Source organism: Myotis lucifugus, unplaced genomic scaffold (assembly GCF_000147115.1).
Source record: "Myotis lucifugus unplaced genomic scaffold, Myoluc2.0 scaffold_206, whole genome shotgun sequence".
Classification (NCBI taxonomy): Eukaryota; Metazoa; Chordata; class Mammalia; order Chiroptera; family Vespertilionidae; genus Myotis; species Myotis lucifugus.
In genome coordinates this window covers 806481-825774 of record NW_005871254.1, presented here as the reverse complement: position 1 = coordinate 825774, position 19294 = coordinate 806481, and the positions used below count along the sequence as shown (strand labels likewise).

At 41.7% G+C, this 19294-nt stretch overlaps 1 protein-coding gene across 5 annotated transcripts in view; it reads left to right on the top strand.

Annotated features, from left to right (window-relative positions):
* The window catches only part of MARCH8 (membrane associated ring-CH-type finger 8), a 116569-nt gene that overhangs the window by 72438 nt on the left and 24837 nt on the right, over nt 1-19294 (top strand). For 4 of the 5 annotated variants that reach the window (XM_014463307.1, XM_006097546.3, XM_006097543.3 and 1 more), the window contains one exon: nt 18821-18871. In XM_014463307.1, coding sequence (XP_014318793.1) covers nt 18821-18871 — 51 coding nt within the window. Of the gene's footprint in view, nt 1-6331; nt 6501-18820; nt 18872-19294 lie in introns of those variants that run through there. The other variant, XM_023761297.1, reaches the window with a different exon arrangement.

Below are 19294 nucleotides of genomic sequence, written 5' to 3'. Positions count from 1 at the left end.
CGCAGCCATTCCCACCCTGGCAAGCCCCTACTGCCCCAGTGTCTGTGTCCATTGGTTATGCTAATATGCATGCATACAGGTCCTTTGGTTGCTCTCTAACCCCTCCAACCTCCCCTGCTATTTGTCTCTGGATCTATTTTTGTTCATCAAATTATGTTGATCATTATATCCCACATATGAGTGAGATCATGCGATATTTATCTTTCTCCGACTGGCTTATTTCGCTTAGCATAATATTCTCCAGTTCCATCCATGTTGTTGCAAATGTTAAAAGTTCCTTCTTTTTTATAGCAGCGTAGTATTCCATTGTGTAGATGTACCAATTTTTTAATCCACTCATCTGCTGATGGGCACTTGGGCTGTTTCCAAATCTTAGCTGTTGTGAATTGTGCTGCTATGAACATAGGGGTACATATATCCTTTCTGATTGGTGTTTCTAATTTCTTGGGATATAGTCCTAGAAGTGGGATTACTGGGTCGAATGGGAGTTCCATTTTTAACTTTTTGAGGAAACTCCATACTGTCTTTCACAGTGACTGCACCAGTCTGCATTCCCACCAGCAGTGCACGAGGGTTCCTTTTTTGCCAGCTCTTGTCATTTGTTGATGATAGCCATTCTGACAGGTGTGAGATGGTACCTCATTGTTGTTTTGATTTGCATCTCTCGGGTGATTAGTGACTTTGAGCATGTTTTCATATGTCTCTTGGCCTTCTATCTGTCCTCTTTCGAAATGTGTCTATTTAAGTCCTTTGCCCATTTTTTTTATTGGATTGTTTATCTTCCTTCTGTTAAGTTGTATGAGTTCTCTGTAAATTTTGGAGATTAAACCCCTATCTGAAATATCATTGGCAAATATGTTCTCCCATGCAGTGGGCTTTCTTGTTGTTTTGTTGATGGTTTCTTTTTCTGTGCAGAAGCTTTTTATTTTGATGTAGTCCCATTTGTTTATTTCCTCCTTAGTCTCCATTGCCCTAGGACAGTGGTTCTCAACCGTGGCTGCACATTAGAATCACCTGGGAATCTTTTTAAAATCCTGATTTCTGGGCCTCATCCTCCGGAAATTCTGTTTCTTTGTTATGGGGTGGGAACAGGGACAGATCCAAAGACAGAGAAACAGCGATCAGACTTAATCCCCAGAGGGAAAGTAGGGGAGGGATGGGGCAAGGGGAAGAGATCAACCAAAGGACTTGTATGCATGCATATAAGCCAAACCAATGGACATGGACAACAGAGGGATGAGAGCTTGAGGGGAGAGGGGAGGATGGGGATTTAATGGGGGGGATGAGGACACATGTGTAATACCTTAACTAATAAAGAATTTAAAAAAAATAAAACAAAAAGTTATTTATTATGAAAAACAGAAAAATATGGGAGGATTGTTTTAAATTTACTTCAAATTTCATTCCAGTAGCTATAGTTTCTTGTTTTATACTTTAACTTTAAATTTTTACTTGCTTTTAGACCCTGGAATTTTTTTTTTTTTTGAGTTAGGTTACATATTCAAAGTTATTTTGCTATATTTTACCAAGTATTTCTATGTTTTTTGAGATGGGAGTGGGGTGTATTGTTTGGTGCAGCTCAGCAGTTCCAATTTCTCCTGTGTACTCGGAAGTTTATATATATGTATAAAATATGTTGTACATATTACCTAAAGATCTAGATATGAAAATTTCTCACAGTTTTCAGTAAATGTGTATAATGCATCTTCTGGTAAATGGAGGTATGCAGTTGTTCATTATTCACTTCACATGTGACCATTTTTACAGCATCTAAATAGGCGAAGCTACCACTCAGAGTTTCTTTTATTTAATTTAACATGGCATATACTAATACCATGTTTCTTCTGTGCAATCCACTGTTCTTCTCAGGGGTTTAGAAATATGAGAACGGATTCATTTGGTTCTCATATGAGCACTCTGAGTTAGGCACTATCATTGTCATCTTTGTTTTATAGGTGAGCCACAGAAAGTTTGGACGAGTTCCCTGGTTGGTAGTTGGCAAGTGATAGAATTAGTATCAAACCCAACCTCCCCTCCTATGTTCTCACTCACTTGCTTGCACAGGCTGCTCAGCCAGCCATTGGGCTCTATCTTTTCAAACCACATGTCCCTCCTATGACCTCGCCCAGCTCCACTCCCCTCTGTGTCTACATTCCTGTAACACTTACAAGTGTATACTGAACTAGATTCATATGTTCTCCTGTTTGCTTCCTTGCATCTTCGTCTTGTGTCTTTATTAATTTATTAATTTTTAACCCATATTTAATAAGCACTCGTTTCATGGTGGTGCTTTGTCAGGCATTTAGCATAAATGGGCATAAGGCAGAGACACCCTGTGTTCCCTAAGTCTCTCCCAGGTCATGTGCTTCCGTAAGTTCCCACATGGTGACTGTAGTCCAGGCCCTCACCATCCCTACTGCTGTACCAGCCTCCACATTCGTCGTCTTGCCTCCACCTCCTGCTTCCTGCTATGTGCACTGCTGGCAGGAAACTAGACAATTGCGCAGCTCAGTGTGTAAGTGCCATGGTCCAGAGAAGAGCCCCTGACTCAGTCTCATGGTGACAGGAAGGCTTTCTGGAAGAAGAGATGTCAAAGATGACTCCTTAAAAAGTAGGACTTAGCTAAAGATAGAGGAGAAGGGTGTGCGGGGAGAGAAAGTAGTACAAGGTGAAAATTCCTAGGGAGACAAGAGTATGGTATGTTTGAAGGACTGAAAAAACGCTCATGCTCGAGTGCGTAGTAGGAGCACTGAGAGGAGGCAGGAGTGACCACATTGCGCTACGAGCACTGGGACGTGAATGAAGGTGTGGGACAGGGCATTAATAGTTGGAGCTCTGTTTTGGTAAGGTCATGGGGTTTGGAGAGGGGAGTCAGGGAGGAGGCCACTTAGATGGCGATTGCAGCAGTCCTCTTGATGATGACCTGGACGAAAGAGGTGTTGGGGATGCGAGAAGTGAGCAGTTGCAAGGAGGTGGACAGGAAGTGGGTTCGCTGACAGTGCTGGAGGCTGATCAGTTGTGGTGGTGGAGATCGGTGAGTCTGGCCTGGACAACAGGGTGACATCATTGACTTCAGCATGGGGGTGGAGGGGCAGTTTAGCAGGAAAGATGGTGAGTTTGGTCGTAGATGGGCAAGTGTGAGGTGCTCGATGGTCCGTCCAGCTGGAGATGTGTAGAATTCAGAGAGAAATCTATCTAACTAAGCTAAAGACAGAAAAATGGAATTTTGAAGTTGGCAACATATAGACAGGAAAGGAGGCCCCGGGAACAGGAATAGTTAAAATTGTCAGTAAGAATCGCCTGTGAAGAAAACGAGACGTGTGCCAGGGCACCGAGGCAGAGGAGCCACAGTCTGCAGTCAGCGTCTCACAGACACGTCGTATCATGACAGCAAGCACACCTTGTCATGACAGCAAGCACACCTTGTCATGACAGTTACTCTTGCTGCTTGCAGTATTTTGGAATAGTGTACAGCCTTCCTTCCTGCCGCTTTTGCATAAGCAGTGAAATGTTGCCCCTTTCAGTCAGGCCTCCTGGTGCGGTTTTCATGTTTGCTTATGAAAACTCAGTTTACCTCATTTCAGAAGCCTGTCTTTTTAAACAGCAGACTGCCGTTGGGTTCACAGCATTCAGGTAACATGTAAGTAACTAACTGGTTGTGGCTGCAGTTGTAAGGAGTCTTAATATACTCTGCCTCAGCGCTTTGGTTTAAATTAGGCTTAGGCTAACTAAGGCATAAGCTTGTGTATTATTAGCTGTGTAATGAGCTCTTACAAGCAGCGTCACATACGAATTATGAACAGCGTGCTCAAGTGATTCGTATGGTACCCCAACACTCACTGATGTCTGTTCCCTGAGAGCAGAGGTCTTCTTTCAGATTCGCTCTGGACCTAGGATTCTGCTTACCAGCGTGGCCTCGTGGCCAGTGAATGTCACCATCACCCTTTCTTAGCCTTGGTGGCTTCCCAAACCGACCCACTGAGAGCAGCTGGCATCCCACGTCTGACTCACGGGCACAGAGACTAGAATATTTTACCAAGTGAACTTTCATAATACCTTTGAAAATTTACTTTATTAAATTCAAGGTAATACTAATACATTTTTAAGGAAAATTTTAAACTTTGAGCTCTCACTTTATTATAAAAAATCCCAGAAAAATGTGGGAAGACTATTTTAGATTTAAGAAGACCAAGAGGCATAAGAATCAAATGTAATATGTAAACATTGATGGGACTAGCTAGGAAAAATAGCAGCTATAAACTATGCTTTTTGAGACAATTGGGAAATTTGAATATTGTCTATAAATTAGATGATAATTATAAAATTGTGGTTAATTTTTTAGATGTCAAAATGGCACTGTGGTTATATGGAGGAATGTCCTTATTAGAAAAATGCATTCAGAAATATTTAGGGGTGATATCCATGTCTGCAACTTATTTTCAAATGGTTCATCCAGGAAAAGAAAAATAATAAGGAAAAATATGTGTGTGTCAGGAAGAGAGAGAAAATAAATGTGGCAAATTTTGTTTTTGTAGGTATTTTGTATATATTTTTATTGATTTCAGAGAGGAAAGAAGAGACAGAGAGGTAGAAACATCAATGATGAGAGAGAATCATTGATTGGCTGCCTCCTGCACCCCCCCCCCCCCCCCGGAAAGGAGCTTTACTAGCTCATATAAAAGGCAGCCCATATGAAAGTGAGTGATAAAAGTCAGCTGGTTGAGTGTCGTCCTGTGCACCAAAAGATTGCTGGTTCAGTTTCTGGTCAGAGCACATACCCAGGTTGCGAATTCGATCCCTGGTCAGGGTGCATGCAGAAGGCAATGATTAATGTTTCTCTCTCACACTGAGGTTTCTCTCTCCCTCTCCCTTTCTCTCTCTCTCTCAAATCAATAAAAACTTTTTTTTTTATTAAAGTGAGAGATGGGCTTCATATCAGAGACATACTCAAGCACCCAGGTTCTTTCTGTTGATCTGCTCTACCATTCATGGATTCGCTTTATCTCCAGGCAGATTTCCCCTAGTGTTGTAGGTCATTGTCAGCAGAATTCAGGGCTGTACATGGCCTTGTGCATGGAGGAAGAGAGGAAGAGGAGCTTGTTGCTCTCTCTAAGGGAGAAGGTATATCCCAGATGCCTCCAGCAGATCTCACCTCATGAGCCAGAAGCGAGCCAGTCAACTTACTCCAGGGTCGCAGGGTGAGGCCAGCATCCAAGGTAACTCTGGGGAGAAGGAAGTACTGAAGAGAATCTGTGTTCTGTTGAGGAGGAGGGAGAACAACCAACAACATCCACTGTAGTCATTTTGATATACCGGTAATGCTAGTATTTTGACATCTATCAGGCCACAAAGTCATCTTTTTTTATGTGGCCATATCAGGGCGTTTTGTTTTGTTTTGTTTTGTTTTAAGTAGTGTGATTTCTGTTTTAAGAGTGGCAGAATGAAGCCAGATTTCAAAATATCCATCCTTTTAGACATAATTATATGAACAGCTAATGGATAAAAACTGGCAGAAATATGCCAACAGCAAATTTAAAGAAAACAGCTGATGGTCTGTTGGAAATAAAAATTTCCAAGAATTCAGAGTTTGACTCAAGTCATTCCCAACCCCACGCCATGCAGAGGCTGCATGAGAGAAAAGGATAGGGAGTAAAATAAAAATCCCAGACGGCTGTGGCAGGAGCGTGAGTGATGCAGGCAGTCCTGCAGGGGCCGGGATTCCACGTGACTGGAAGCCCTTCCCGGAATGCTCCTCATGTGACAAAGAAAAGCACACCGGGGATCCCTGCTTTGGCACGTCCAGGCTCGTAAAAAAGAAAAGGAAAGTAGACTAGTGAGAACACCTGGGCCGAGTATTTCGTCAGTGAGCTGGGAGTCAGCAGAACCCCTGACAGAAGGGAACGTTGACAAGGCACGTCTCTCTGGGCGCCAGAAAATGCGACTGGGCAGGGACCTGAGCGGGTCTGCATAGTCTGCCTGTAGCGTGTGGGTTCTGGACTTTGTGCTGGAAAAATTTCACGACATGAGTCCAGGTGACTTTTGAGAGGAAGTTTATTAAAGCTGGGATCAGTGAAACAGGAAGGGTCTAGGATGGAAGAAGCAACAGAGCCATGGCGGGAATTAAAGAAAGTTGGGGAGGAAAGAATGTATCCCAGGAGAGAGCATTCAGGCTGCTTGTGGCCCCAGCCCTGCTGAGCTGATTCCCTTTCCCTTTTTTGCGTTCCACGGACCTCCCTCTCCTCGCACACCTGCGCCGAGCTGCTAGCGTGCAACCAGCTTGGAACGGAGCTGGAGTGGAAGGTTCCCCTCCACTGCACAGTGACACCCACAGATGCCACAGACCGTCCCTGTGGGTCTGAGCCAGTTAGAAGACTGGCCGGCCAGGTTCTGCCCTCGTGGCAGGATGGAGAGAAAGGCACCATGCCTGCAGAAGAAGAATGCACAGTCTGTTCTGGGAGAAAGAATAACTGCCCTTCAAAAAAGAAGAGAATTCCCAAGTAGTAAGCTATTAAGAATCTGAGTTTCATAAAACACAGGCTTAGAAATGACATACTAAAAATAGCACAATGAGGTGAAAAGGCAAGAATACAGAGCCAAGGAGACATATAAAGAATCGATTCGCAGAATAAATAAATTAGAAGTGGCTGGGAACAGAATAACAGTAGCTGAAAGAGAAATTACTGACAAAGCACAAGCTTGAGACAGTCAGAAGAAAAACAGAGATTAAGGCAGTGAGGTAAACATGATAGGTGGGGACTAGACCTCCTGGAGGCAGAGCCTGGTGAAGAATGAGCCTTTCATGCTGAGTTCAGGTTCCTCTTGGAATTCTGGCTTTGGTTGCCGAGAATGAACTGCTGTAGACGTTGCTCATTTGGATATGTGTAAGCACTGACAAGTTGGTGAAGAGGAACGTTCATGTTTTTCTTAGAAGAATATCAACGAGATAAAGATCTGATAGCCCTAGAACCAGGCAAATTCCCCGTTTAGCAACTTGTTTCCTGGCATTGATACCAAAAGCTCTCCTCCCCCACCACGCGATGATTTTCTGTGCTTTGCAGGAAATGATTTTCTTTGCTTTTGCTAAATGTTAATTCTGACCTGCTGATCTCAGGGCAAGCACTTTGCTGCTTTTTCTACAGCCAGAACCTAATTGACAGGACAGGTTTTATGGAGGAAAAAAATTTTGTTCTGTTAGACATCTCTGATTAATCATTTACCTTTCCTACATATTATGAAATTTCTCAAGTAAGCCTGGGCTGTAGGTTAGCATGAAAAAGGAGCAAAGGGATCCACTAACATTTACTGTCACTGACTAGAAAACTGAGCTTTCATTCCTTGTATGGCAGCAAATATAGTTTAGAATCATTACATTGCAAACTGCTGTGGATAATATACTCATAGAGCTGAAATTGGTTACGGCAATGGCCTTGTCATGAATTATTCATTCACTGCACAGTTCCTTGGAAATCAGCTGGAGGAAGTAGTTCCGTTTGATCACAGGAGTGGCATGCTAAGGCTCCTGCACGCCTGCAAGTCCAGCGGAGAAGAAGGGCTTCTGCTGGCTGCTCTGGCTGCTGTGCGGTGGGCGGCGGGGGCTGTGCAGGTGGAACCCGGGAACATGTTGTGCTGCTGGGAGAGCTGCACTGAGGGAGGACTCATCAGCATCGTGATGGAAAATGAAGCCCCGGTAGGAGAGGTGCCTGTCAGCAGTGGCACCTCACTGATTATAGGGGTGCGGTTAGATAGTAGAGAGAGAGAACGAGTTGTTATAGGGTGCCTCACGAGTAAGGTTCCCAGCCAGAGAAGCTGAACAGTTTGTTTAATCCCATTTTCAAGGATGTTCTTTCTAACAAAACTGTTTCTTGAAACTGTGAAAAGTATTATTAAGTCAAATAAACAATTAAGCATAAAATTATAGCATTTTTTTCATGATATTCTCCTACTTTTGGTATAAAAATGTCTTTTTATTGCTGTGATTTTGCCCACATAATTTCAAATCATGGAATGATGGCTTTGGAAAAATCTTGAGAAAGACAATTTAGTTTATAATCTGAATGAGAACAGTCTCGGCTGCCTTTTATTTTCTAGCGGAAATATTGTTCTCACAAGCCACCTTGGTTTGTTCTGCGGGAGCATTCATTCCGGGAAAATCTTTTGGCTTCTCATAGGATGGAAAATGCATAAAAGATGGAACAGTAACAAAGGGCCTTTTCCTATTTGTTGGTATCATTTATGGGGTGCGTGTGTGGGGGAGAGAGAGTTAGACATGTAATTTCACTTGGCAGAGACATTCTAATGTTGCTATTTGCATGTCAGTCTTATTTTGTATGGATGCTGTTAACTTTGTGAGACTAGATGCTCTAGAGCTGTATGGACAAAAATAGTAAAGGTGGAAAGAATCAGAGCCTCATGGGATATGGGCCAAATGGATACACATATTTCTTCATGAACTATCATTTATAGTTTTGACACTCTTGAGTAAGCAAACATTCCTTGAACACATACACTCCGAGCTCTGAGACAATAGAAGATCAGCATTCTCCTTAAGCACTGTTTTCTTAAGCTCTGCAAGAGAAGCCACCTTTGTTTTGTGACTTCATCATTCCCAAGGGCCAAAATGTGTTCCCTGAATGAGTACATTCTATACTAAAAAAATTGAATAGTCTTTTTACAAAGGTTACTTATCATGCAGCACTATAGGAAGTAGTAAAAGTGTTACTATTTCTATAATAATTTTTGTAAGACAAATATTTTGATTTGTATTGATAATGATTTTTTCAGCTACTTCAAGTATTTATGTATTTATTAGATATATTAAGAGCTTTTAGATGGCAGAAATTAAAAACTGTTCATAATAAAGATTGTATAATTAAGGTTTTATAAATATTAACAAGGAATACAAACACCTTTGTTTTTTTCAGCATAACTTTATTTTTATATTGGGAAAATGAAAATAAAAATTACTTAATGGAAAGTGAATTTTAAAAAGATTGAATTCATCAGTACATTACTAGGAAGATTATCATTTTGATTATACAGTGTTACATATAACATCTTAAAACACATTTAATTTATTAGTCTGTTAGAAGGGTTTTTGGAACTATAACCCCATTTATTCATAACTTCAGGGGTAAGTTTGAAATCACAATATGTGTAGTGCTGAGTGGAACTAAACAGGGCAACATACCCCACATTGAATCACATTTGAGGACTCAGAGGAACCAAAGAGGTCCTCTGAGTGTTAACTTCTCCTACTCGTTCCACACAAGCTCACTATATAAAGGACAAAATGAAATCCAGGGATTATAGATGATTAGCAAATGGTTACCTGATATGGTCTTGTTAACTGTGAACAGCATCAGATGTTAGACCTCAATCCCTGAGTTTGGCTAAGAAAAGAATTCAGACCCAAGGAACTCAAATACAAGAAAAAGTTTATTTAGAAAATCACAGAGGTAGAAGTAAGTCTTGAAAGAAGTGAGCCAGCTAGGCTGCGTGGACTCAGGAAGCAAGTTACAGGGGGGGAAGTGGGGGCAGGAGGGTTCTGTCATTATTTCTTCAACTAGGCTTTTAGTCCTTTGCTTTCTTTTTTCTCTTTCTGGAACATATATGACATGGATATTATTATGCTTCATGTTGTCTCAAAGGTCCCTTAAACTACCCTCATTTTTTAAATTCTTTTTTCTTTTTGCTGCTCTGATTGGATGTATTTTTCTACCTTGTTTTCCAAATCCACTTCAGTCCTCTGCTTCAAGCTTACTGTTTATTCCTTCCAGTGTATTATTTATTCCAGATATGGCATTCTTTAATTTTGACTGGTCCTTTTTTATGGCATCTAGGCCATTTTTCATGCTGTTGAGCATCCTTATAATCATTACTCTAAACTCTTTATCTGATATATTGCTTACCTCCATTTCTTTTAGCTCTTGTTCTAGAGAATTCTCTTGTTCTTTCTTTGGGGCTTGTTTCTTTGTCTCCCCATTTTGGCTGCCTCTTTTGTGTTTGTTTTTATGTTTTTTGTAGAACTGCTATGACTCCCAGTCTTAGTAGGTGACCTGTGGGACCTAATGGCACAAGTGTCCATGATCATTTGAGCTGTAGAGCACCAGAATGTTTCTTGTGTGCCTTCTGTGGGCCCTCCTTTTGTAATTGAGACTTGATTGTCATTGGCCCTTTTGTGTGTGGGGTTGGGCTGGCTGACAGTGAGGCTCAGCCCCAACACAGCCTACAAACTGCTGTGCAGGTTTTGATCACATGAAGCGGAATTCACCTTGGTGACTGCCAGGATCTCCTTATGGATATGCTGCTTTGAAGCTTATTTGATACTGCTCTGTTATTGTCTGAAGCTGACCCTTGAGTGTATTGGTTCTGGGCCTCTTCAGACAGTAATGTAGGCCACTATCAGATGCTGTCTGTGACTAACCCTGGGCAACCTATTTGAAGCTACCAGCCACCCACAGCTTGTGGCTCCCTCTGCTGGGCGTGGTTGCATGTGGAGAGGACCCAGGTGTGTACCAAGGCTGGCTTTTATCAGCACTGGGCCCAGGGTCTGGTCAGCAAAAGGCTCAAAACACCCAGAGATCCGTGTCTGCCTGCAGGCTGTCAGTTAGGCTCATCCACAAGGGCCCCAAGCTCTACTCCTCAGCAGGGCTTAAGCTCCACAGAGTGGGGTTAGAGGGATTCCAAGGAGTGGGGCTATTGCTTCTCCCGAGGCTGACATTGCATGGAGGGGAATGCTCTGCCTGAGAAAGATGTCTTCTACAATATGGGGGAATGACTCAGCACAGGGTTCCTGGTGGCTGACCTTCAGCTCTCTCCCCAGAGCCACTAACCCCAGACTTTCCTCACACAGCTCTATTTCACTCTGCTCTCCCTCTGCCCAGGGTGAGTGGCTGTGAAATTTTGTACATTGGCCCTGTAAGAAGGTGCCTGCGTTTCTAGCCGTCTTTCCCTGGTGGACAGGTACCTCTGCTTTTCACAACCAGATGTTATGTAGGTGCCATTCCCAGTTCTGGTGCTCTGGGCTGGGAGCCTGGTTTGGGGTTTAGACCCTGCACTTCTCAGGGGGATCCCCCCCGCAGCTGACATATCCCTTTGGAACTTCAACTGCTGCCCATGAGTGCTCAGACAGCTCTCTTATGCCTATGCACCTCCTACCAGTCTTGAGGCAGCTCCCTCTGTAAGTCTTTGGTTATACTAGTAAGGCTTCTCTCCAGCTAGTCTTCAGTTAGTTATTCAGGATGATTTTTCTATATTTTAGTTATAATTCTAGTTTTGTGCTGGGACCAAACTGAATGTAGCTTTCACCTGATCCCAATCAATCCATCCTGGGACCACTGCATTTATTTTTGAGGCCAGTATTTGAGGTTTCTTATAATCTCAGGAGAACCTTCTTAGCTTTCTCTGTCCTTGGTTTTACGTGATATACTTCTAGTTGTTTTATGGTTTAGCCAGTTGCTCTCGTAAAGCTACCAGTCTCTTCTTTAAAAGTCAACATTTTTGACAGCACCCTTAGGCCGTAATGCCTGCCTGTTCCATTCCAAACGCCTGTTCTTTTGGCCTGCCTTTCCGCCTTTGCAAAGTCTGAGCCTATGCCTCAGAGCTGGGGCAGGTGCAGTGGTCCCCGTATTTTGGAGGGACACACCTGCTTTATGAGCAGCGTGCTGGTCGGATGGTGGCCCATTTTGTTGGCTTGCCTCTCTTGGTGTGGAACTTCCACCCTATCGGCATGTTGGGTCGAGTACAGTTAGGGCCCATTACTCCCAGTCTGTCACAGCCGTGGTCGAGCTTCTGCTCTGCTAGTGGTTACTGTGCAGAAGAGAGCCCAAACCTGTCTCTAAGTCACTTTTGCCTGGAACATAGCTTTGACGGGGTGGAGTTAGTGCCGCAGAATGTATCATGTGTGAGGCCTGCTCCTCTCTGGGAGATACCCTTCTATTCTGCTGAGAGCTGGGGGAAGGGAGCCATTACTTCTTGGCTCCACTCTCCCAGAGTGCAGCTCTGAGGAGGGACTGGGTTGTGTCTCAAATGCTAAGACACTAACTGTTGCTACTGAGATAGAGTAGATTTTCTTGGACAAATGCTTCTCCAGTTGCTGTATTCTCTCATGACAGTTTTTGATATCTTAGGAATTAAGTGTGTCATTTAACTTTTTTATTTTCTGTTTGTTCTCTCCTCTCTCCCTCTCTCACTCTCTCTTTCTCTTTTTCCCATGGGCTTCTTGAACTCTTTTTAAGAATTCCTTATTTTATCTATGGTGTTGATGAGTGTGCCTTTGTATAGTTTTCTAGTACTTGCTTATCTTTGCAAGTTTGATTTTATTGTTTTTATAGCTTATATCTCTTTGACTTTTTGAGCATTTGGGAGACAGTTATAATATTTTTATATTCTTTTCTGCTAATTTAAACGTGTGTCAGTTTTGATTGACTATCCTCTGCATTAGAGATGAAGTGTTATTTCTTCTTTGTATATCTGGTATAAACCATTTTTACTCCATACCGAAGTGCAGTGACTGTCTCAGAGCAGAGCACTTACGGGTTGTTAGCTGAACTAGTCACCTTTTTTAATGGAATATGATTTTTATTTGAAAGAGTGACTGATAGTCAAACTATAGTTATTCTGATATGAGCATTTGTCAAACATTTTGTCAAAATAGAATGAATGAGCCACTCTTTCAATTCAGGGAAAGCAAATAACAGGTTTTGTCACCAACGATAAAATTTGAGGTTTCTAAGCAGAATTAGAACTTTGGGAAACTTGTGTCCACCATTGTGAGCATGAAAGCTTTTTCATAATGAAGGACTCTTCTGATGCCATTGATGGTCATATTAATGAGTGTGATTTTTTTAATTTAATTTTTTTTTTTTACTTATTGATTTTAGAGAGAGATTGACTTTTTGTTATTTATGTATTCATTGGTTGATTACTATATATGCCCTTACTGGGGATTGAACAAAGTCATGTGTGGTTAAGAGATCAATTCAAAGTAAAAGATGGGCCAATTGATGTTAATAGAGTATGAAAAGTTCATTAATATTGTTTCAGAGTCCACATTACAGCTAATTACTTGTTGGTTTTCATGTAATATAAAGAATAATATCCAGCCCTGACTAGGTGGTTCATTCAGTTGGTTAGAGTGTCCTCCCATGTACCAAAAAAGTTGCAGGTTTGATCCACATCAGGACACGTATGGAAGGCAAAACAATTGATTTTTTCTCTCTCACATTGATGTTTCTCTTTCTCTCTCTCTCTCCCCCCTTCCTCATTCTCTAAAATCAATAAAAAACATATCTTTGGGTAAAAATTTTTTAAAAAAAGAAGAAAAATATCCAGTTGTCTTACGTGGTTATTAAAACATATTTCTTTTCTAACTACATAACTGTGTATACCATAGTTCCCCCTTATTTGCGAGGGATATGTTCCAAATTCCCCAGTGGGTGCCTGAAACTGTGGGTAGTACCAAACTCTATTCATACTATGTTTTTCCGTACATATACTTACCTGTGATAAAGTCTAATTTGTAAATTAGGCACAATAAGAGATTAACAACAGTAACTAAAACTAGAACAGTTATAACAGTATACTGCAATTATAGTTATGTGAATATGGTCTCTCTCAAAATATCTGGAATTTTGCATGTAATATTTTCAAACCACAATTGACCACAGGTAACTGAAAACACAGAGGGCAAAGCTGTGAATGAATGGGGTTGGGATCTACTGTAAGGCCAAATGTTCTCCATTTGCTTCAATCAAAACATCATATCAGAGGAGATTGAATTCACAAGCAGATATGAGAATGTAGCTGTCTTCTATAACAAGATTTAGAAACATCTATAGATTTTTAAAAATCTGCAATAAGACTTGCAAAAATGTAAAACTATGCTACTCTGCTCACTTGCAGTGTTTTGTTTGGAAAAAATAGTTATTTTTTATTGAAATGTCATCTATGTTAACTGAATTTGTTATTGGTAATTCTAAATAAATTAAGAGATTCATATTTGTAAAATTGTTTTTATTTCTAATGTGGTAAATATCAGTAAATATAACCCACATAAACAATAGGTTTGGGCAGTCCCCAATTTTTTACATGTAAGTGATTCCTGAGACCAAAAAGTTGGAGACTTCTGGTGCATACTTCTTCTGGCCTCAAGGTAACTCCTCTACCCGGGGTGACATCTGTATTCCAGGTGAACGAGGGAAGGAGGAATGCTGGAGCAAGGAGCAATGGCTGTATCAGGAGAGCAAAATTCCCCCCAGAAAACCCCGAGGTTACTTGTTTTACAGAGAACCTTCTTATGCATTTACCCTTAGCTGCAATAGTGTGAGAAAGTGAGAACTTTGAGTTGGGCCTTTGCTGCTCAGAACAAAGTTGGAGTTCTATTGGTGGGATGAATATTGGCTGTTACACATAGGGGCTTTTTGTTTGTTTGTTTTGCTTTGTTTTAATGACTGGTCCTGGTCAGAGTTTCAGGGAAATTCCTACATGAAGTTCTATTGTTTGACTCCTTTATGCAGAATCCCAGAAACTTGCTTAGACATCTCACCTCATTTTCTTCTTGTTAATTCTTGACTTCCAGTTTCCAGGACTTGTTTGTTCTCTGTGGGCTCTGTGTCTCAGCTTTGCCCCCAAAGTACATTGTATTGGAGCCACACATGGACTTGCAAAACATTGACAGGACTGGCCAGATTGTGAAATGTCCTTTATTCTTCAACAGAGCTGATTTTTATCTTTGTGATTTTGTAACTTCTTACATTAACAAAACTTTTCTCACACCCTCAGTCATAGTATTTCCCAATCTATATATCAGTCTGTCTTCCGATATGTATTGACTCACTGGTGAGTTCACTGCCATCTTTTACACAGAAATTTAGTTTTACAGTAGTCATGATTTATGATTTATTTTTAAAAAAATGAGTCATGATATTCACTTATACCTCAGTTTTTAAAAAATGAGTCATAGCCTTTATGCGTTATTTTGGCCCAGGATTTGGAATGAAACTTGCATGTGCAGTGTGGTCTGGGAACCAGCAGCATGGATGCCACCTGGGAGTTCCTTAGAAATGAGCAATCTCAGTGCACCTCAGGCCTACCAAGTCACAGCCTGCATTTTAGTAACTTCCCTAATTGATTCAAGTTGCAGCGTTTTAGAAGCACCGGTCTAAGGGAGAAAATAAATGAGAAGAGGGTATGGAGCTGTGTTCTAAGGAACATTCATGGTCAGTGTAGGAAAAAGCCCACCAAAAAGACACGGGGATGCGAGCGAGCCAGGGAGGTGTGTGTCTCACAGCATGGGGTTGCCTGGTGCTGTTTCTGAGGAAGGAAGGTAACAGTTTCTATTTCCAGAAGCGAAACAGAGGCTTTCATCTCTCCCTGAGTTACAAAATGAGGGACCCATTAAGCAGTTACTGAATGTATTAAAGATTATCCTATGTAATAAAAGCCTAATATGCAAATCGATGGAATGGCAGAATGACCAGTCGGTGGGGAGTGTGGCTGGTGAGTGGGCAGTGCCAGGCCAGCCAAGGCAGGTGCCAGCAGGCAGAGGGCGGGGACAGTGATGGGGCGGGCAGCGGCGACCAGCGGTGGAGGTGGAGGGGCAATGGGGGGGGCAGGGCTGGCCGCTCGCTGGCTGGCACCATCCCCCGATCAGCCCGCCTGTTGCCTCCTGCAGAGGGAGGCCAGACTGCGGGGAGCGAGCCTAAGCCATCAGTCCGACATCCCCCAAGGGCTCCCGGACTGTGAGAGGGCACACGCTGGGCTGAGGGACCCCCAGAGTGCATGGGCCTCTAGTATGAAAATAGTTGGCCAAGGCTTTTTATTACTTGGTTATTGAAGCGTAGTTGCAGCTTGAACTGGAAGGGAGCTCTTGTTCTCCTTGGAATGCTCAATTCCAGTTCTTGACATTGATGTTGGTAAACTTGCCTTCTCATTCAGAAACATGCCTGTGTGACCATAGGAGAGAATGGTGTTACCCCCTCTACCCTGATATGACTCATAGATGTACTTTCTTATGTCATTCTTCAGCTTTTCCCTAGTTGACATTCCTCATCCAAACTCTTTCGAAGTGGTTCTGTGGTAATGTCATCCTTGGAACAGGCCTAGCAGCCACATTGATTTTTGTCCATATTCTGTCACTGATGCAGCTGTTCGCACTTGGTAGTCACATAGTAAAAAGGATGGAATGAATGAGTAACTGAGTTGAATGAATCCTGAGATTTTCTTGCTGAAAAATAGGTCTGTTATGGTCTTGAGCTTGTTAGATTTGTCAATAAGTCCAAACAAATGTCGCAATATTTAAGGGAGGAAAAGTCTGTTGGAAATGAATTGTTAATTTCCTACCAAGCAGTGGAGAAGCAATCCTAAATGTCGATAGGCTTCAGGCTTTAAAATATCTGCATCTTTTGGGGCTAGTTCTTTGTTTGATTTTACCAATGCATTTTATTGTTCTAACAAGGGAATCAGAATAAAGGCTTACAACATTAAATTTATGTCCCAAGTTCATAAGGCAAAGAACAACTTTTAGCTCTTAATCTGGATTTATAATGTTATCTAGCTTAACTTCTAGTCCTCTCCCCACCATAATATTCCTTCTTTATGGAATGATGAGTGTCAGAATGAATTATTGCTTTTCTTCATACCTCAGAACTTCTCTGTAGGTTTCTAGCTGGTTTTAAACTATCATTTTTTGTAATGGTGATTATAATTGGTTTTGTATACAGATAATCCAAGGTGTATATTATGAAAATTTAATAGTAAATCCCCGGTGGATGAGCTGTTAAGCCTGGATTCACAGCAGTGCCCTGTGTTTGTCTGTAACACATTCTTGACTCAGGAATAAAACTTAAATGGTTATAGATTTACCTGTACTGTGGGCAGAGGGACTTTCCATTCCCAATGAGTGAATGTGTGAATATGATGATTCTGTCATATTCCTAATTAAGTTTTTTAAAAAAAACAGTCATCAGAAACATATTGCCAACACTCTGAGTATACTTTGTAATTTTGTTCTTTTCCTTTATAACTGTCTAATTGACTAACTTAAGACCAACAAATATCCCATTGAGACTAAACACTTAATAGCATTGTCTGTATTATATTACACTTAAGAGACCTAAGCTTTGGTTTCCACTCAGGTTTATAAAATAGAGGATATAACAAAAATATTCCAAAAATTGCACAAATGCATTGCTGTAAAGATAAAGAAGACAGCACTGGTAAAGTGAGTGAGTGCCGGCGGCAGGCCACTTGGGAGATGCTGAAATGCCTCTTTATCAGCATGTTAGGGATAGTAAATGTTCAAAAGCCAAGTGTACCAAAGTCAAGGCAGTCTGTAATTTGTGGGTTGAGGGGGAAGGGGAAAGTTAAAACTTTTATTGATGGCTTGATATCTTTAAAGAGAGCCATGGTGAAATGGAATCAACTCTTCCTCAAGGACTTTTTAAATGATCTAGCTCCTTTGTATCTCTGGCTGACTAAATAATTTTATCTGCTAATCACATCTCAACCTTCACTGGTCCTCCCCAGGTAATTGCATACCATGCTACCTAAGTAGAGAATTGATGCTCTTAAGAATACAAGAACTATCATATCTCTTCCATTTGCAATAGTCTTTTCCCCTCCTCATTTGGGTTTAGAACAAGGATAAGTAGATTCAGGAAAAGTTACTTTCTTATTTTTAAAAGTCAGATTTACACTTGGAATACTCATTTTTAAAGAAAGTTATAGTGTGGAAGATTGTCATATTCATTTTTAGGGCTGCCATAGCCAACTAGCACAGATAGGGTGGCTTAAACAATAGGACTTTTCTCACAGTCTACAGACTAAACGTCTGAGATCAAAGTGTCAGCAGGTTTGCCTCCTTCTGAGGCCTGTCCTAGGCTTGTACATGGCTGTCTTTTCCCTGTGTCCTCACATGGTATTCCCTCCGTGTGTGTCTGGTCCTAATTACCTCTTCTTGTAAGGACACCATTCGTATTGGATCAGGGCCCACCCTAATAAGCTGACCTCATTATAATGTAATTACTCCGTTAAAGGCCCCATTTTCAAATATAGTCACATTCTGAGCACTGGGGGTTAGGACTTCAACATATGAATGTGGGGGGACGCAATTCCGTCCATAGCAATATGTCTTAGGAAGGTCAGCTTAAAACCAGAAAGGCCAGTTAGGAAGTTCTTCAAGAATTCCAAGTGAGAAATGAAGAGACCTAAACTAAGGCTTTGACAATGGAAATGAAGATGAGATTGAGAGGCATTAAGGAGGAAGAATCTGATGTAAGACTTTGTGACTGATCGTGGAGAGGGGTGAGAGGGAAGAAGCTAGCCTGACTCAGATTTCTCTAATTCAGGAGGAGAAATAGGCTTGAGGGAATAGATGTGAGCTGTGCCATGTCCCTGCTGAGTACCAGCACTTTGACAGCCAAATGAGCAGGGTGGCATCAGCCTTCCTGCTTCCTTTCCCCCCGTTTTACAGGGTCCTCAGAGAATGGACCACCCCACACACATCTGCGCATGCCATTTCTTGCCTGTGACCCTCCACTGGAATGTGTCATAAGACATTTACTGCCCTCTTATTTTCTCAGTTAATTCCAAATTCCTGGTGGTGGTTTGTGTTTTGTTTTTTTTTCTTGTTAAGTTCCTTTAGGGCAGGGGCTATTGTTTTACTCATCTTTGCCAAATTCTCCATAATATATTAGGTGACCCCGTACATAGTAGTTTGTGTTCAGCAAATTCTAGTTGAGGGAATGACTTGTCAATACCATTGTTGTGATCAATTACTTGTTCTTTGCACATTTTAATCACCTGTTTGGTTTTCTTGCAGAATGAGAAGACTTTGGGACATCCCATGAGTCATTCAAGTAGCATTTCTAAGGTAAAGTGCCACTGAAATATGTTATTTTTATATTTTCTTAACTTGCATGTGTTTATACTCTTCTTTTAAAGACATAAACTTGCTGTAGCTGGTTTGGCTCAGTGGATATAGTGTCGGCCTGCGGACCGAAGGGTAGGGTGCAATTCCGGTCAAGGACGCATACCTTGATTGCAGGCTCCTCCCTGGCCCAGGCCCTGGTTGAGGCTTGTGCAGGGAGCAACCAATTGATGTGTTTCTCTCACATCGATATTTCTTTCTGTCTTTCCCTCTGTCTTCCACACACTCTAAAAATCAATGGGAAAATATACTTGGGTGAGGAGAGGAAGGAAGGAAGGAAGGAAGGGAGGGAGGGAGGGAGGGAGGGAGGACAAGGGAAGGGAAGGGAAGGGAAGGGAAGGGAAGGGGGAAGGGAAGGGAAGGGAA